General features: G+C 39.5%; 1 protein-coding gene across 1 annotated transcript; it reads left to right on the top strand.

The window, feature by feature from the left end:
• The first annotated feature begins 404 nt into the window (after positions 1–404).
• Positions 405–14000, top strand: LOC122769529. Its single transcript, XM_044026095.1, has 6 exons — positions 405–545; positions 2300–2529; positions 3510–3568; positions 3638–3724; positions 11939–12014; positions 13765–14000. Exons 2-6 carry the CDS (start codon positions 2334–2336, stop codon positions 13998–14000), a joined length of 654 nt encoding a protein of 217 aa, XP_043882030.1. The 5' UTR covers positions 405–545; positions 2300–2333.
• The last annotated feature ends 1116 nt before the right edge of the window (positions 14001–15116 follow it).

Below are 15116 nucleotides of genomic sequence, written 5' to 3'. Positions count from 1 at the left end.
TCCCCTCTAATATGACTGATATAGCAAAGTGATCAAGTGTCATTCTCTCTCATTCATTTTCCCAATAACTCCAAAAAACAAAAGAAACATGCACTTAATAACTAAGGATTGTTTTTGTGAAAGGCAACTTTCAAAAAGCAAACATTTTAAAAATGGTTATACCATAAAACATAATTGGCTAGTATATTCTTAATGCCAATGAACCCTCCTAAATGTGACACTCTGGACATTTGAAAAAAATATATCTAACTTAAGCCATAGTTCAAATTCTAACTGTTCTAAACCTTTATTTTAGTTAAATTAAATTAAATTAAATTAAATTAAATTAAATTAAATTAAATAAAAAACTTATTTTGAAGGAAATGACCGGAAGTCGCTGTGATGTACTGAGTTGCGCTTGACTGAGCAGACGTTAGACGACGCAGAGAACGGAAGTATTGTCGTTATTCTTATGATGACAGCTGACTCACTTGTTTACATTGACTGAACTTTGACTCAGCGCGAGGAATTCAACGTGTATCGCTTCAGTCCAGCTCCAGTCACAGGTAAGAAGAAAACTCTCCTAAAGATAAACAGTCATTCTTTTTAAAATGTCGAGCCTCCAGGTTTCTGCCAGTAATATTCTCATAGATTAGCAGCTGCTGACAAATATCCATGTTGTCTTGTACATGTGTTTCTATAAAGTCTCCAACTATGTTCGTTACTTTTTATTTTGACAGTTTTCTTTATTGACAGTTTACAAAGTTCCCATTAGCAGCACATATAGAACATTTAGATAACAGGGTAAACAATGATGGAATAAGCATAATATAAAGTAATAAAGATAATTCTATTCATACTCAGAGATTGTGATGAAATGATGAAAGATGGTATTATAAATATTTACAATATGAATGCATTTGTCATTGTCCTGTAGATCTAGTGACTAAAGTAAATTGGGAAAGAGATTTGGAATAAAATGGTTTATTATCTCATGGACTGACAAAATAAGTAATATCTTTAAGTTAAAATGATGTGTGGCGTTTACAGGTATAAACAATTAAAATAATGTCATAATTCAAATGGTCAGTGCTGGTAAACTTAGCAATAACAACATTGGTGTGATATATATGTAATATGTAAATACTATTGTGAAATGTCGAGACTTTCTCCAGTTTCTGGACAAACCGGAAAAAGTTTCCACTGAGCGCAGCTTTGTTTATCCTTCAAAACAAACACACTTCGTAGAATACATTTGTTATCTCGTTTGGTTCAGTCCGTCCCCGCTGCATTCAAGAGAAAACCAGACTCTGACATGAAATCCAGAAAATGTCCAGATCTTTGAGAACACTGTCTGTTTTTAAAGGTTTGAGTCCACACGGTGGAGTAGTGGTGAGCACTGTCGCCTTACAGTAAAAAACAACAACAACCTGATGAAAGCAACTCAGGGAATTTCTGTTTCTGAGAGTTTAATCCCTGTTTCTCGTGCAGGGATTAAATGGGCACTCTAGATTACAGATGAACACTTCTGACATTTCAAGAAATATTCAGTCACCATTAAATCCACCCTTGTTTTCATGAGCCGTCCATGGAGTCTGTTAGTTTCTTGATGCTGCTGTTGATAGACGTGCATTGTCTTCTCTCGTGTTTAAGAAGAACTCACCAGCCCTCGGTCTGGTTCAGGTCAGGTGAGGAAGGGGGGCGTGTCATCTCTTACTTACTTCTAGCTCTTATATGTACCCAAATGTTTAAATGCACTTTTGTAAGTCGCTTTGGATAAAAGCGTCTGCTAAATGACATGTAATGTAATGTAATGTAATGTCATTGTCCTGTAGGTATTGCAGTAGGTTTAGGAGTTGATATTATGATCATCATCATCATCATCCTCCTTAAAAAGAGCAACCCCACCTCCACCATGCTGACACCTGACTGAAGTCATTAGAATTTTTTTTTCTCCACACGTTCCTTGTGACCCTGTCGACTCTTTGCAACACAACACCTTGACCCTTGACCTTACGGTGATCACACCTCAATACCTCAGCTGCTGCGAGTGCGCTGCTTCCCTCTCGAAGGCATTTTGTTAAATCTCTTTTTTGTCTAAAGGTAAAGAAGCTGCCTAATAATTATGCTCAGCATGATAAAGGGACCCTCCCCCATTAAAATAACCATGACCCCAGCATTTTAGTTCCAGTTGAAAAATATGCATAAAAATGACATTAATCTCAAAATAATCACTTGCTTAATAATTGTGCAAACAGTATATGTTGTGTGTGTTCTAATATGACCTAATCTGGGTGTGTGTGTGTGTGTGTGTGTTTAGGTGTATTAGCCAGGTTAGCTCTGACCTGGTTCAGATGCAGCGGGTGAGCGAGGCCTTCAGCCTGGATGATGACATGGTGGATGGAGACCTGGGCGATGGGATGAGCTTCTGTGGCCTCCCAGAGTCTCCAGTGGTGCGAGCAGGTGTGCTGCACTGCAGCTCCCAGGCAGGAGAGATGACCTGGAGACTGAAGACACAGCAGAGAGTGAGCTGGAGGCTTCCACGCTGCGGTGAGGAGAACGTCCCTCAAATTTACATTTTTCAATGCTCCAACAACTCCACCAGACGGTTTTATTTGATTCAGAGATGTTTGTTCGTTTGTCCTCATACATTTTTAAAATGACATATGACCACCTGTGGTCCCGGCTTGGCCCGGTTTAGGTTGGTTTTAGTACGTACTCAACATGAGTCGTCACCGTTGATCTACAGTTGGACTGTTCGTCTCTTCCTGCTCCTGCTGAACAGTTTTCTGTAACCAAACAATCAATATTATTCCATTTGTTCAGCTAACTTAAATAAATTAAACTTGCAACCTCATCACAGAGGAGAGCGTCAGTGACTCAAGTGTTTGTTCACTTTACAGGGAGGAGTCACCTAAATAACAACACGCCATTAAAACACATCCATTCTGTCTGTCTGTCTGTCTGTCTGTCTGTCTGTCTGTCTGTCTGTCTGTCTGTCTAATATCACAAAACAAGGATTCTGTGATAATCACTGGATTTCTCTATTTATTCACAACATAGAGAACAAAGTGCATGAAGTGAATGTATTGAACATGGGTGGAGCCTCTGTTAGCGTAGCTTTCTCCACATTATCCTGCTGTAAACTCCACCCAAGTTTCCGTCGTTCATTTGAGCAGTGAGACATCGAGTAGAGATGAGACTGCTCTTTCATTTATTATTTACAATATGGATATTTGGTGTAGTGATTATTGGATGATGTTAAACATAACCAGGTTCTGTGCAGCAATAGGCAGAAATAACAGGAACTACTTCACCCAGACAGGAAGTGGATCAGGTTCAATTATACATGTTAAGCATTATTATAATAAAGACCCTGTTGCTTCTTACTGATAGAAAAAGCACGCGTGTTGAGACGATAGTAAAATGTGACGTGGACAGACAAATATCTCTTACTATTATTATTATTATTATTATTATTATTATTAATATTAATACTACATGAACTCTCTCTCTCTGTGACCGAGCAGCTTCTCTGAACGACCTGTCCAAAGATGAGCTGAAAGACAGACTGCAGGAAGCGAGTGAGGTGAGAATCATGAAGAGAGAAACAGCATCCAGTACTCGACTGTCACTGATGACACTGCTGTGTTCTCAGGTGATCGACGTGCTGTGCTGTGAACTGGAAGTGGCACATCGTTACCTGGAGGGAAAATATCAGGCTCTGAAGATCTTACAGGGAAAGGTAAACAAACACACACACACACAGGGAATCACAGGAGTCCAGGATATATACAGTATATACTGTATATAGCCATCGCTTTCACCTCTTACTATTTAGAATAGAAATACTTTATTCATCCCCAACACTAAACTTGGTACTCACGCGTTCCTTAGGTCCAGACGGTCAAAAAATTCAAAGCAGCTTATGCTCTAAAACTAACGGGAAAGCCGCCATCTTGGATTGAAAGTAAATTTTTTGCTGATTTTGGCCATTTCGCACCAATGGTATGTGAACGCACTTGTCATAGAGCTTTCATTGGATCACCTTCAAACTTGCTGAGGTCACTGTGGACAAGTTGAGGATCTAAAGTTCCTGAAAACTTTTTAATAAGTATCATGGCGTACGAGAAAGGGGGCGTCAAAGTTGGTGAAAATTTAAGATTTTCGCCACATGCAACAAAACTCTTATAACTTTGCGATAGAAGGTCCGATATTAACCAAACAAGTGACAATCGATGATGGGCCCTTGCTAAAGATGTCTATGCAAAAACTGTACATTTTGAAAACATCGCCTCCTGGTGGTGGCAAACACTAGGAAGTCTGGTATTTCGCAACACACAACAAACTCTTATAACTTTGCGATTGAAGGTCAGATCTTAACCAAACTTGTGATGATAGATGATGGGCTTTTGCTAAAGATGCCTATGCAAAAACTGTAAATTTTGGAAACAGCGCCACCTGGTGGTAACAGAAAGTACAAGTTCACAATTTCCCTTATAACTTTAACAAATTTCCTTGTATCAAACCCAAAATTTGGGAAAACATTCAAAACACATGGTAGATGATGCGTGCCTAATATGATAACAAATTGTTCAACAGTGTTGCCATGACAACACTACAAAGTCAGATATTTGCGACAAAAAACAAACTGCTACCACTTTGCGAATGCTATTCCAATCTGAACCAAACTTGCTAGGATTTATGATAGTCAATCCCTGAAGATGCCTGTATGAAAATATTCACTTTCAAAAACAGTGCCTTCTGTTGACGGCAGACAATATGACGTCTAGTATTTCGCTACAACAACAAACTCTTATAACTTTGCGATGGAAGGTCAGATCTTAACCAAACTCGTGACGCTCGATGATGGGATCTTGCTGAAGATGCTTGTGCAAAAACTGTACATTTTGAAAACAGCGCCTTCTGGTGGTAACATAAAATACAAGTTCACAATTTCCCTTATAACTTTAACAAATTTCATTGTATCATACTAAAAATGAATGAAAACATGTAAAACACATGGTAGATGATGCTTGCTGAATATGATAACAAATCGTTCAATGGTGTTGACATAAGAACACTGCACAGGATCCACTCTACTGAGTGGTTCGTCAGTGCAGTAACCTTTGTTCGCCCCATGATGGAGGCATTTGCCTACAAATCTATCAAATCTAACATTTACAGTTTCTCATGCTGCTCTAATTGGGATTGCTGTATTCACTTGAAACTTGATATGTGAGACCTCAAACCCGCCCGGAACATGTCTGTAAAGCAGTAATGCCAAAGTCAAATACACGGGGGGCCAAAATAAAAAAAACAAGTTGAGGGTTAAATTTTTATTAAAACTTGCAATTACTGCACATATTGAACCAATACCAATACCAATACCATAGCCTATATTGCACTTAATCATAAAATTAAATTAAATAAAATTAAATTAAATTAAATTAAATTAAATTAAATTAAATTAAATTAAATTAAATTAAATTAAATTAAATAGGAAAAAGAGGAAGTCTGCCATTTTAAACAGGAAGTGCCCTCTAACTTAACACATGGACGCTGAAAATAGTCCAAGCTGAAAATAACTACTACCGCAAGCAATGAATGAACGGAAGATGAGCTAGAGGACTCGCACGGCGAGGTGGGCGCAGGGAGACCCGCGAGCCGTCAAGCTCGAACCCGTTGATTACCGCTTGCGGTACTAGTTAGGGTTCGAGCAACTTGGTTGCGCAAGAACCCTATTATAATCGCTAAGATTATTCTTATTAGGGTTCGAGCAACAATGTTGCGCAAGAACCCTATTGTAATCGTAAGAGTTATTCTTCTTCTTCTTCTTCCGCCTACCAAATGAATCGCATTTTTGAGGCCCTGAACATGCCCCAAAACTCACCAATTTTTGCAAGCGCATCAGACCTGGTGTAAATTTACGTTTGTTAGTGTTTCGGGGAATGTGCGTTAAAAAATGAAAGTGGGCGGGACAAATAACTGCTCCACCCCCTAAATATTGTGGGCCTGAAGAGCATGTTTAATGTACATGCACGAAACTTGGTACACGCGTTCCTTGGGTCGGGACGGTCAAAAAACCTAGGCAAGCCTAAGCTCTAAAACGAACAGGAAAGCCGCCATCTTGGATTGAAAGTTCATTTTTTGCCGATTTTGGCCATTTCGCACCATCGGTATTTGAACGAACTTGTCCTAGAGCTTACATGGGATCACATTCAAACTTGGTGAGGTCACTTTGGACAAGTTGAGGATCTAAAGTTGCTAAAAACTTTTTAATAAGTATCATGGCGTACGAGAAAGGGGCCGGCAAAGTTGGTGAAAATTTTTATTTTTCGCCACAGGCAACAAAACTCTTATAACTTTGCGATAGAAGGTCACTTCCCAACCAAATTACCTAGGGTTGATGATGGACCTTTACTGAAGAAGTCTGTGGAAAAACTGTAATTTTTTAGCACAGCGCCTCCTTGTGGTAACAGAAAATACAACAAATACACAATTTCGGTAATAACTTTTACATAGTTGATTGTATCAAACTCAAAATTTGTGACAACATTTAAAACACATGAAAGATGATGCGTGCTTATTATGATAACAAATGGTTCAACGGTGCTGCCATAGCAACACTGCAAAGTCAGATATTTGTGACAAAAAAACAAACTGCTACAACTTTGCGAATCTGAGTCCAATCTGCACCAAACTTGCTAGGATTGATGATAGTCCGGCCCTGAAGACACCTATATGAAAATATTCACTTTCAAAAACAGCGCCCCCTTGTGACAGCAGACACTATGACACCTGACATTTGAATGAACTTGTCCTAGAGTTTTTGTGCGATCACCTTGAAAATTGGTGAGGTCACTGTGAACAAGTTGCCGAGCATAAGTTACTGAAAGCTTTTTAAAATGTCGCTCGGTGTACGAGATAGGGGGCGCCAAAGTTGGTGTTCATTCATATTTTTCACAACAAAAGGCAAACCTCTTACAACCCGTAAAACTTGTCCTCCTGAGGAGCACGTTGAATGTACATGCACAAAACTTGGTACTCACGCGTTCGTTAGGTCCAGACGGTCAAAAAAGTCAGCGTAGCCGAAGATCTAAAATGAACAGGAAAGCCGCCATTTTGGATTGAAAGTACATTTTTTGCAGATTTTGGCCATTTCGCACCAATGGTATGTGAACGCACTTGTCATAGAGCTTTAAAGGGATCACCTTCAAACTGGGTGAGGTCACTGTGAATAAGTTGAGGATCTAAAGTTATTAAAAGTTTTTTAAAATGTTACATGGTTTTTGAGATAGGGGGCGCCAAAGTTGGCGTTCATTCATATTTTTCACAACAAAAGGCGAAACTCTTACAACCCGTAAAACTTGTCCTCCTGAGGAGCACGTTTAATGTACATGCACTAAACCTGGTACTCACGCGTTCCTTAGGTCAGGACGGTCAAAAAATTCAAAGCAGCCTATGCTCTAAAACGAACGGGAAAGCCGCCATCTTTGATTGAAAGTACATTTTTGCAGATTTTGGCCATTTCGCACCAATGGTATGTGAACGCACTTGTCATAGAGCTTTCATGGGATCACCTTGAAACTTTGTGAGGTCACTGTGAACAAGTTGAGGATCCAAAGGTATCAAAATCTTTTCATTAAGTATCACGGCTAACAAGAAGAAGGTCAGGAAAGTTGGCGAAAATCACGATTCCTCGCAACACACAACAATCTCTTATAACTTTGCCATGGAAGGTCAGATCTTAACCAAACAAGTGACAATCGATGATGGGCCCTTGCTTAAGATGTCTATGCAAAAACTGTAAATTTTGAAAACATCGCCTCCTGGTGGTGGCAAACACTAGGAAGTCTGGTATTTCGCAACACACAACAAACTCTTATAACTTTGCGATTGAAGGTCAGATCTTAACCAAACTTGTGATGATCGATGATGGGCTTTTGCTGAAGATGCCTATGCAAAAACTGTAAATTTTGGAAACAGCGCCACCTGGTGGTAACAGAAAGTACAAGTTCACAATTTCCCTTATAACTTTAACAAATTTCCTTGTATCAAACTCAAAATTTGGGAAAACATTCAAAACACATGGTAGATGATGCGTGCCTAATATGATAACAAATTGTTCAACAGTGTTGCCATGACAACACTGCAAAGTCAGATATTTTCGACAAAAAACAAACTGCTACCACTTTGCGAATACTATTCCAATCTGAACCAAACTTGCTAGGATTGATGATAGTCAATCCCTGAAGATGCCTATATGAAAATATTCACTTTCAAAAACAGTGCCCCCGTTGACGGCAGACAATATGACGTCTGGTATTTCGCTACTACAACAAACTCTTATAACTTTGCGATGGAAGGTCAGATCTTAACCAAACTTGTGACGATCGATGATGGGATCTTGCTGAAGATGCTTATGCAAAAACTGTACATTTTGAAAACAGCGCCTTCTGGTGGTAACAGAAAATACAATTTCACAATTTCCTTTATAACTTTAACAAATTTCATTGTATCATACTCAAAATGAATGAAAACATGTAAAACACATGGTAGATGATGCTTGCTGAATATGATAACAAATCGTTAAATGGTGTTGCCTGGCAAAAATGCAAAGGATTCCCTCAACTGAGTGGTTTGTTCATGCAGTAACCATTGTTCGCCACATGATGGAGGCATTTGCCTACAAATCTATCAAATCTAACATTTACAGTTTCTCATGCTGCTCTAATTGGGATTGTTGTATCCACTTGAAACTTCATACGTGAGACCTCAGACCCGTCCGGAACATGTCTGTAAAGCAGTAATGCCAAAGTCAAATACACGGGGGGCCAAAATAAAAAAAATGGTACAGGTGGAGGATTAAATATTTATTAAAACTTGCAATTACTGCACATATTGAACCAATACCAATACCACAGCCTATATTGCACTCAATCATTAAATTAAATTAAATTAAATTAAATTAAATTAAATTAAATTAAATAAATTAAATTAAATTAAATTAAGCAAAATATAAATAAAATCAGTTGCAATATTTTCTCAAGGCTCTTTCAGTAACAAATTGAAAACGTTTTTCCGTCTTCTTTTTAACAGGTAAACAGCAAAATGTTATTTTCCTTCAAAGCTCAATGGCAAGATAAATGCAAAAATGAAACAGCATGTTACAAAACAAATCAGTGTGCTGCTCTGATCCTCACCAATGTCTGTCTTTTATAATAAAATTAGAAGTTAGTGCAAACTTGAAAAGTGCAAAACAGTTGCATGTTTCATAGTGCCTTCTTAAGTTATATTCTTTCATAACGACACACTGTCTCCACACACAAGACACACAGGCTTTCCTTTTACTTCGGTGAACATTATTCTGCCTCCCACCTGTCTTGAAAACCCTGTTTTCACCGTCTACTTTTCTATTTGTCTATTTGGGGGAGAGGGAGATGAAAAATGACAGCAATGTTTAGTTTTCCACTGTGACTGTGATGCTGTTCATGAAGGATGACACGGGATCGCACTCACAGTGCATCTTGGGATGTGTAGTATTATGGTGCTGAGGGCACATAATAGTGCAAGCCGGTTTTAATAGTAATTAAAAATCATCCCGTGGGCCAGACATAACTCATTCACGGGCCTTGATTCTGACATATGTGCTGTAAAGGATAACCTCCCTACAGGAAGTAGAACTCCCGAAACAGGAAGTCAAGTCTAACATTTTCCAATCTTCACAAAACTTGATATGTGAGGAACGTCCCTGAACACGTTTACGGACACACCTTTCACCAAACAGGAAGTCGGCCATTTTAAACAGGAAGTGCCATCGAACTTAGCACATGGACGCTGAAAATAGTCTAAGCTGAAAATTACTACTGCCGCAAGCGGTGAATGAACGGAAGATGAGCTAGACGTCTCACACGGCGAGGTGGGCGCAGGGAGACCCGCGAGCCGTCAAGCTCGAACCCGTTGATTACCGCTTGTTATTATTATTATTGTTATTAATAATAATAATAATAATAATAATAATAATAGTAGTTACTTCTGAGATGACGACATGACACCAGTGATGACAATGATGCAACCAGAACCTCTTATTAACCTTCTTTCTTCTTACGGGGTGAGTTTTCATTAACGTCGTTAACCCACGTCACGTTAGTGTTCGTTCAATGTCATATACAGGGATTAAAAGTTTAAGTATTTTAATCAATAATTATAATAAGCTAGCTCAGTATTGATGATTGTATTATAAGCTGTAACAGGAGCATGTGAACATCTGTTATTAATATGAATAACAAACCAACCTGATGTGCTTGATGTGTGTGAAGTGTATGAAGTATTGACTGTGATGCTAATGATTTAGCAACTCTCTGATCCTTCTTGTTTTTCATTTTTATGACATTTATATTCATATTTCATTTTATTTTTCTCTGGGAACCCTCTGGGACCTCTTCACAGAACCCTTGGGGTCCCCAGACCTGTTATTGATGAGCGTTGTATAGTTTATAGTACAATAGTTTGAAGTCAGCTCAGAGTGGGATTGAGTCGGTAAGGGCAGGGCTAGATGACAGGTGTTTGTCATGTTGTTGTTTTGAACTTCACCTTTCTTTCTCTTAAATCATATACATGTAAGTTGTAGAAACATATGGACTGGAAGCAGATTACAGTAGTTTTGCTTCATACAATACTTTACCATTGCACTACATCAAAGAACCTTAAGATATGATATAAAATGAACTATATTAAATCCACACGTGTTTCAATAGCAATAGCTGATTTCCACCACTGGGTGGCAGTCACCATGCTTATTTTCCACACAAGGTGGTGACTCCAATCACTTTGCACTAACATTTCCATTCAGTTCAACTGAAATAAAAATATGGTTTAAGGGTTTTAGGATAAATACTGTCAAACTTTCCCTGACTGTGTGTCTGTCTGCAGTCGACAGAAGAACGAAACATGACAAGATCTGGGATTATTCACGTAACACGAGAACGAACAATGCCTACGCTGCCTAACCCTAATCCTGATACACCTGAAAACTGATCCAAATAAGCCTCATCAACACCAGCCTGACCATGTCACTGGTGCTTTACCTGGACATCAGGACAGTGACATGACTGCTGCCATAATCTCTGCATACTGTTACCGAGTGTCGTCTCCACCGGTGGAAAGAAAAGTCAATAGTTTGAGTCACGACACTGAGCAACTTGTTTTTCTCTAAACTCTTCCGTACCACCTTTGAATTACAGTGCAGGATTTGAATCAATGATTATTAAAGTCTCATCACTTATGAGTTCTAATGTCCGATAAATTAGTGATATCTTAAATATGCATCACTAGTGTTGCTATGGTTTCATGCTCACTTACATCTACTGCACCAAATTCCATTAAGCATAATGATGTTTTTAGCTGATTGTTCTTCTGCTTCCTCATTTTATTGCCAATTTTATTTCACTATATGGAAAAGACTTCAAACACCAAAGTCACATGTTCATGAACCTGCTGATTTTCTAGAATTTAAAGGTATGTTACGTGAGGAGTTTACTGTATTCATCAAAAAAGGCCAGGCCAGTTGCAGGCATTGTAAGACAGTGAGACCACACCCTGGAGACAATTACATTACATTACATGTCATTTAGCAGACGCTTTTATCCAAAGCGACTTACAAAAGTGCATTTAAACATTTGGGTACAAATAAGAGCTAGAAGTAAGTAAGAGCTTCAAGTAGAACAAACTATGAAGTGCTAGTCATAAGTGCGATGTACAAGTTTGTTTTTTTTTGTTTTTTTTTTGTCATCTTAGTCGAGGTAGAGTCGGAAGAAATGTGTTTTTAGTCGGCGTCGGAAGATGTGGAGGTTGAAGAGTTGAAGACCACAATAGATGATAGAATCAACAAGGTTCAAACCTCATCAGTTGGGCACAGTCCCACCACTCTGAAGTGTGAACACTGTCTCATTTGAAGTGTGTAGGTCTGATGTTCTCAGTGCAGGGAGTAGACAAGTCAAGGTGGCTCAACTGTCATGTGAAAATACCCCATGGTGATTAAAAAGTCCTCAGATGGAAATAGCATTCCTGAGTAAATCACAATGGATATGTAAATGTAAAGTGTGTGTGCTCTGGTGGGATATCTTGGATATAAGGGACAGAGCTCCCATTCATCGGGGAGTTTTGGTCTGCTTAACAGAAGCTCCCACACATCGACTGTGTGTCACACAACTTACTTGCTGTATTTTCTACTACTGGACATTTCAATAAACTGGTATGCTAATCCTTAATTTCTAATATTGCCTTGTTGAGATTTTGCTCTAAATAGTTAAGAATCTGTTATTGAAGATTTATTTAGTCTAGTTATATGGTGAGATTTAACACTCATACCCTCCACCTCTGAGTTGAATAGAAAAGATTGAGTATCATGTCCTGTAAACTGTTGAGTTACATTTCTGATTACTTCAACCTAGGCATTAGGGCTAATCTTCTATGTGGAAAAAGGTCACTGAGTGGTTTTTATAATATAAACCATCCCTGAACTAGACCGATGTCAGATTTCTTGACAATAGAATTGAATTCTTAAAAGGTTTACATTTTAAATGATTGGTTAACTTTAATTCCCAACAACATTTAAAAGTAAAGTTAATTGTTGTTTAAATGGAGTTAGATTAAATAAATATTTACTATACTTTACTTTGGAAAACCTCTTGCTAACGCCGGAAAGACAGAATACTTCTTGGGGAGAGATTGTTACTTGATGGTAGATATTTCCTCCCCTACAGCATCAACATAGCGACCACTGAAAGAGGTTATTTTTATTGCGCTTGACTGAAACTCAAGCAGATTTCGTTGCTTCTCCAGCTCGTGCCTCTAATAAAACCACAGCGCTGCAGTGAGTGAGTGAGTGAGTCGGAGCGCCTGGCAGTCACTCTCTGCTCTCACGCTCCAAACCAGCGAGCTCTGGTTCTGCTCTGAAACCACGTTCTCTCATTCTGAGGGCACCATGGAAGTGTTGGACATCTCTGCACTGATGCTGATCTCTTCATCTGATTGAGGCAGAAAAGTATGTTAGTTAGTTAATCAGGTGGAAGATAGAGCTTAGAATTTAAATGTTTATTATTGTTAAAGGTATCTTATGAGGAAATGAGCTTCAAACCCTAACAACCACCCTTCCAAACAAAAGTAAACTGTCCCTTTAAAGCGGCCTGTCCTGGACCAGTAATCACACACAAGACTACATGAACTGATGCTCAATGTCAAGTTTGAAAGCCTCAGAACTCTGCAGTCGTCCACGCGGTCGTCCACACAGTGGACAGTCACTCTCTCGCAGGCTGAAACAAAGAGAACCAGAGCCATGACAGAATTACACTTCCTCGTGTCACCTTGAGATCCTTGGAGATCTCTCAGATGGAGAAGATGGAGGAGGAAAAAGAAGTCTTGAAACCTTCAGTCGCGTCACCTGACTTGTATCTATCCTGATCCAGAATATTGTGTTTGAGTGTGAAAACAGAGTGTGAAACACATACAAACATACAGCTACTGTACACATGCACACACACACACACACATATATACAGTGTCACACACTCACATGCAGGAGCAGTAGCAGTGCAGCCATCCTCCTCCCTCTCTCTCTCCATCTCTTCCCTCTCTTCTGCCCCCCCTCCTCCTCCTCCTCCTCCTCCTCTTCAGTCTTGCTTGGTCTCCGCTGTGTCAACAGCTCCCCTGCATCTCTGTCTCTCCTCTTTCTTTTTCTTTTCTTTTCTTTTCTCTTTTTTTTTCACCTGTGCGTCTCTCCAGCACTGTTGTCGTCCTCCACCATGCGTCTCGGCGTCTGCTCCTTCCTGTCAGACATGCTGGACACCTCCAGTAACGTCTGCTTCTGCTGGACCGAGGGCAAGGTAGAGTCACGCCGCCTCCACCCGCCCTGCTGCTGTGCTCAAAAGCAAGGCAGCGGCAGCGGCAGCAGCAGCAGCAGCAGCAGTGGTGCTTACGCCCTCTGGGTGTTGCTGTGTGTGCTGCACACACTTATTTGATCACATGGTGTTACAGTTCTGCTGTGGAGACACTGTAGTGTGTGTGTGTGTGTGTGCATTTGTCGTGTCAAAGTTTGGCTTGCTCAGCTTTAGTGGATCTGTGGAGTTGATGTCACAATTAATTCCTATGTTTAGTGGAAATGTGTGTGTTTATGTTTAGAAAAGGAGGCAGTGTGTTTACAGAGAGACACATCCATGTCCTGAATGACACTGCTGCATATAAGGGATATATATACATATATATGTGTACATATATATATATATATATATATATATACACATATATATGTATATATATATATATATATATATATATAATGTACTTTGCGTTCATTTCGGTTGACGGAACAGCAATACCACCGGAAAATGCGGGGGCAGTATAGAGTGAGGAAAACGACAAGGTCGCAGTGAAACAACAGTAAAACCTGGTGCCAGAGCTCGCTGCTGTGTTACTGCTGTGGTTTTATCCGAGTTGTCAAAGGTCGTACTCGTGTTTCAGTCAAGCACGATGAAAATAAGCACTTTTAATGGTCGCTATGTTGATGCCTGCAACTTGGACTTCATCCTTTTGGATAAATGCAGTCAATTTCTCACATAACGTACCTTTAAGTTCTCAGCTCCACCTGAGCGTTATAATCTCATCAAATCTATGCTTTATTTCACCATCAGACATTTATGTTACTGTGTAAACCATTCACACCAAATTCCATAGAGAAAGTCACTGATTGTTGATCCACCGTTCCAAACGTTGGTGTTTGAAATCCTTTTATTCTCTGGACTTTGGTGCAGGAGTGTGACACGAGTGGACGGTTCACCGCGCCGCGGTCAGTGCTACCTCATCTGACCACGCTTTGAAAAAACTATGTTTTACACGTGTTGAATTGAATAGATTTAAATGAGTGTGAGGGTTAGGGAATGAACACATGACCAAACAAGTGCATGGGTTCATCTTTGGGTCACTCTCATGTAAATCACTCTAGTGGTTTGCTGAGTAAACAGACAGACAGACAGACAGACAGACGGATGGCACATTTTCATCAGAAAAACTGCTGAGTGGCTTTAATTAAAAATGTAATTCCATTTGGCTTTGTGCCCGGTTACACTCCGGTCATTTCA

This window comes from Solea senegalensis, linkage group LG5 (genome assembly GCF_019176455.1).
Source record: "Solea senegalensis isolate Sse05_10M linkage group LG5, IFAPA_SoseM_1, whole genome shotgun sequence".
Classification (NCBI taxonomy): domain Eukaryota; kingdom Metazoa; phylum Chordata; class Actinopteri; order Pleuronectiformes; family Soleidae; genus Solea; species Solea senegalensis.
This window is presented reverse-complemented; position numbering and strand designations above follow the sequence as displayed.